The 5,333-nt window shown below is 37.5% G+C and overlaps 1 protein-coding gene across 3 annotated transcripts in view; it reads right to left on the reverse strand.

Moving 5' to 3' along the window:
- Nucleotides 1–3,497: 3,497 nt before the first annotated feature.
- Nucleotides 3,498–5,333, reverse strand: part of LOC107668989 (myeloid-associated differentiation marker homolog) — a 4,586-nt gene continuing 2,750 nt past the window's right edge. For 2 of the 3 annotated variants that reach the window (XM_016461073.1, XM_016461074.1), the window contains exon 2: nucleotides 3,498–4,746. In XM_016461073.1, coding sequence (XP_016316559.1) covers nucleotides 3,775–4,656 — 882 coding nt within the window. In that variant the 5' untranslated portion in view covers nucleotides 4,657–4,746 and the 3' untranslated portion in view covers nucleotides 3,498–3,774. Of the gene's footprint in view, nucleotides 4,751–5,333 lie in introns of all 3 variants that reach the window. The other variant, XM_016461072.1, reaches the window with a different exon arrangement.

A 5,333-nucleotide genomic window follows, 5' to 3' on the forward strand; every position in this document is an offset into this window, starting at 1 on the left:
GGAAACCTTTGCAGGTGTTTTGAGTTGATTAGCTGATTGGCATGTCACCATATTCTAATTTGTTGAGATAGTGAATTGGTGGGTTTTTGTTAAATGTGAGCCAAAATCATCACAATTAAAAGAACCAAAGACTTAAACTTCAGTCTGTGTGCATTGAATTTATTTAATACACGAGTTTCACAATTTGAGTTGAATTACTGAAATAAATGAACTTTTCCACGACATTCTAATTTATTGAGATGCACCTGTATATAAAATGAAGATACTTGAAACATCATTTAGAGTTCCTTAAATTGCCACACTGGATGAACACCTCAAGAGGAATTTTAAAACTTTAATTCAACAACCTTTTTTTCTTTGTAGAGCCAAGATTCTTATGGTCTTGGAAAACCGCAATGTCTAGACCTGGAAAAGTCATGTAAAATAATAAAATCTTAAAATGCTATGGGCATTTTTTAAATAAATAACTCACAATTTTTTTCTAGATATTTAAAGCTATAAAATATTTTAGTGGGTACAAAAGTAAAATATACTTTCAAAAATTCCTAATCTTTATAAATAATGAATAATTGTAAAATTCATTGGTTAAATGTTTAAGAACACCTGCTCTAGATGTTTTTATTTCAGTGACTCTCAGTAGGCGGTGCCAAGTGACATTTTAAGTGAGTCATTGAATCATTCATTGAAGTGATTCGTTCAAAATACCTACTTTATTCACAAACGAAAAAGTGACCGGCTGCGTTTGAAATCGCATACTCTTTTGAGCAGGAACTTTTTTGAGTAAGTAATTACTTTGCGAGTATAGAGTATGTTCTATATAGTGGCTGCATCCGAAAATTGGAAAATGCTGCCTTCGGAGGACACATTTCAAGGTAGGAAGGCACCAAGGCATGTCTGAATCCAGCGTTAGCTTCACTTCCTGTCTCTTGAGAGGCCTTCATCTGGTTGATTTTTGAAGGCAGCATAGATGTATCCTACACTGCCTTTGACATCCCACATTCCTCCTATGTGTCCCATTCCGTGATGGTTGAGCAAAAAATAAAGATGGCGTCTGAGTGTTGCGTTTGTGTGTAAATGTTTGTTTTTGACCAACTTTTTGCACTTTTGGTGTTATTTCTAGCGATACATCAGTATTATAGTAATTAAATGTTCGCTTAGTTATGACCAAAGTTCATTCTATTTTGTTGTAAATCATTAAACTGTTACGCTGCTTCAGAAGCATGTCCGAATTCAGTTTCGTGAGGTGCCTTTGTGTGCAAACGTTGTCTGCAAAGTCATTGCCGGATAAGAGGCAATGGTAACATGGTAAATGTAATCAGGACATACTGCATTCACCATGTTGTCATTGTCACTTGACCTCCCAGCGTCAGTTGCATCATGTTACTGCCATTCATAAATCCTCTCCCATGACCTCATGGTATAGTAAAGTTTTGCCTACTCTTTTACGAGTACTGTAAATTCAGACATATTTCTTTTTTCACATACTGTTGTGCTGTTTTGGCAGCCACTGTCTTTATGAGTGGGTCTTTGAATCATTCATTGAATCCGTTCGTTTAAAATAGCTACTTCATTCACAAACAAAATAAGTGACTGTGTCTTTATGTGTGAGTCATTCAGTTAAACGATTCGGGCAAATACCCAGATTCATTTGGGAACCTGAAACATAATTTGTTGTGTGTTGCTTGGAGATGTGCAAGGCCTGTGGCCATGTTTGTGTCTGTTTGTATTTTCAAAATTCTTCCATATGTTTGTACTGAGACTCTTATGAGATTGATTTCCGAAAATAGACAGCAAATGTAGATACTTCAATGTAGTATTCTATACACTTTTTGTACATAAGCAGTTGATAGATTATTATTTCTCCTATTTAATTTTAGGAAAAACCCATCTGGCAAAGATGATTTAGAAATTCAGCATAATTCAACAATCCATCCAAGTCCCCTGAGCTCTGAAAGACTTCTAAGCAATTAAATGTTCCCCTGGGTGAGTGCATATACTGTATGTGAATGTTCTAGAATGTGATTCATTAGTTCAAGGCAGATGTTCTGTATCTTTTCACACAGGCGTAACTTTAAACAAAGAATGAGTAAATGGTAGGCAAGTCTGAATCACCAGATACAATAGTAAATGAGGCAAGAGTGCAGATGCACAGATATCACGCTTGTTTCTTTTTCATGGCTTTATTCAGAGCTAGATTACACATTCACACAATGCTGCGGTGTGTGCTGTTCTACTCTTAGTACAGAGGGACTTACACAAATGCTCTCTCGCTCTTTGATAACACAATGAAAACATTCTCATTCAAGCATCGAGGACTGTGTAACAGTCTGTGACAGGCACATGCAAATCCCAGAGACTTACAGCACAGCACTTACATTTCATTTTCTTTCTTACCGTGAGGTGTTTGTGTAACTGCACTGCTGGTGTACAAGAGAACAGCAATGGTTTTTAAAGAGATTTGACAAGAAAAACATCTATAGCATTTGCATATACTTGGCAAATCCATGTTTACACATACAGCAATAATATCCTGCAAATATAAATCCAGTACAATGTGTATATTCAATATTCAATATCTTCAATGTTTCATGATATGTCCAAATATACATTTATATTTCCCTTCATCGTCAACGTGTCTTATGTGACAGAAGTTAGATTTTAAGAATTAATTTTGTACTATTCAGTCCACCATATAAATGGTTTGACATACAGTATATGCACCAAACAGCAGTGTTATGTACTGATACATATAAAGTATTACTTCACACATATTAAGTGCAACAGTTTTTATGATGCTGATTTCCTGAATGAACTGAAGGGTGTTATTGTGTTGATTGAAAGTTTGACATTCACTTACTCACAAAGTTAAAGTAACTAGTACAAAAATCCTTCATGCAAAGCAACATAACGCATAATGAGCAAACATACTACAAAAAAGTTAAATAATATGTGAAACATGTAAAAACAGAAAAAAGAAGCCATTTTTGTCAAACTTATGTTGAGCAAATTAAGGCAATTATATACTTTTATATATACCGTTCAAAAGTTTGGGGCCAGTTTGACCTTTTTAATACTTTTTTAAATAGTTAATACTTTTATTCTGCAAGGATGAGATACATTGATAAAAAGTGACAGTAAACACTTTTACATTGTCACAAAAGATTTCTACTTCAAATAAATCCTGAAAAAGTATCATGGTTTCCACAAAAATATTAGGCAACGAATATTTTTAATAAGCAATGTTTCTTGAGCACCAAATCGACATATTAGAATGGTTTCAAAAGGATCATGTGACTGGAGTAATAGTTGCTGAAATTTCAGCTTTGCCATCATGGAAATAAATGACATTTTAAAATATATTAAAATAGCAAACAGCTATTTAGCATTTTAATGATATTTCACAATATTACTGTTTTCACCCTAAAACTTCTTTCAAAAACCTAAAAAATCTTACAGACTCCAAACTTTTGAACGGTAATATATATATATAAATATATTAAATATTCTTTTTTATTGCAATCTTTATTTTTTTTAACATATATAATTAATTTTGTCCATTTGTTACATTTTACACTTTTGTGTAACCTTTTCAAAGTCTAACTTTTTGTACACGTGATTGCTAAACAGGCATGACAAAAATATGGCTAACAGTGAATATAGTTTATGACCTATCATTTCAACATCGCTACTCTCCAACCCACTTCCCTCTTTCTGCCTTCTATTGTTTTGCCTTCCTCTTGTGTTACTCTGTCTTTTTAATTCCCGCTAAACCCCTTAAACAGTAACAAACACCAGCCTGGCTGAGTAGATGAGATCAGCCAGATAAAGAATGAAGTTGAGAGCGCTGAGGACCGAGATGGCCAGCAGCTTGTCCCACGGGCACAGGCCGATGCTGGAGCCACAGCTGTTGGGTCTGTGGCTCTGGCCTCCGTGCTCATTGTCAAACTTATAAATGGGCCAGATGATGGTGGCAGACAAATACAAGCCCACAGCCAGGAGGGCGTATGTGGACAGGAAGCGGGCGAAGGAGAAGGGCAGGCAACCTGTGCACTCTCCTACGCACATCACGATAACGGCTGCCGACAAGATGAAGCATATGCAGTACACGGCCAGGCACCACTTGGTCGCTGCATTCTGGTTATACGATATGGGCTCGCTGATGAAGACGAATATGATGCAGGCGACGAAGGTCTCGCACACCTTTAGCAGCCCTGGTGCCGTGGCCATGTAGCCGGCTACTTCTCCTGGACGAGCCTTACTCAGACTCACCTCGCTTAAGTACGCGATGGTGGCGAGGCAAGAAAATACGGTAGACACAATGCGGCAGTTGATCATCTCGCTGCGACCAGCGTAGCCCTTTAGGAAGTACAGGGGGAATATGATCGAGGCGGAGAGGCAGAGTAGGGAGGCATAGCAGCCGAACGTGATCGGAAAGTTCTTCCATGAGACCGGGGCGCGAGTCTGCAGGCCAAACATTTCCACTAAGATTATCAGAAGAGTTCCAACAAAACTAAAACTCCAGCAGAACACGCACCAGTCACCCGTGCCGTGGGTTAGACTCGCTCCATAAAGAGCTACGCTGAACGCTATGCAGGCGAAAACCATGGCAGCCACACGGGCCCACAGGAGAGGCGAGGAACGCAACACCACCGGCATGATGGGCTCACAAAAGAAGATTTACAGAGCAATTAATGTCAGCTGTGAGTAACAGGTATAGATGTCCACTTCTATTCGGAGGCTTCTTGGCTGTCTAGGAGTAAATGAAAAAAAGGTAATCAGTCAGTGGTAAGAAAGAATTGTTCACTTATATAATATGAATAAAACACCTCATAATTTTTTTTTTACAGATTAAAGGAATAGTTGATTTAAAAACGACAACTCTGTCACTACTTATTCAGACTCTTGTTGTCACAAACCTGTATGAGTTATTTTCTTCTTTGGAACACAATTGTATTTTGGCAAATATCTGTATGTGTGTGTGTGTGTGTGTGTTTTCCATGCAATGATGTTTTGGACCCCATTGACTTACATTGGACAACAAAACAAAATGAAGGGGGGAAAAAAACTAAACCTGGAATACACTACTCAAATTTTGCCCAGATTTTTGCCCTGATTTGTAGTCTGGACATGTTGACACTAATTGACAAAAGTCACAGCCAGTTTGCAGATTTTGGGCAGACAGAGTTGTTAGATTTTGCAGACAATCACATAGTGAATGAAGGGCACTATATGCTTCAGACTTTTTAGCTTCAGACTTTGATTCCATCAGGGCAGAGGATACAAAATAAGTTTCATAATTTGTGCCAATTTTAGCTGAAATGTCCTAAAATTGG

This window comes from Sinocyclocheilus anshuiensis, unplaced genomic scaffold (genome assembly GCF_001515605.1).
Source record: "Sinocyclocheilus anshuiensis isolate Anshui unplaced genomic scaffold, SAMN03320099.WGS_v1.1 scaffold4, whole genome shotgun sequence".
In the NCBI taxonomy this organism is placed as follows: Eukaryota; Metazoa; Chordata; class Actinopteri; order Cypriniformes; family Cyprinidae; genus Sinocyclocheilus; species Sinocyclocheilus anshuiensis.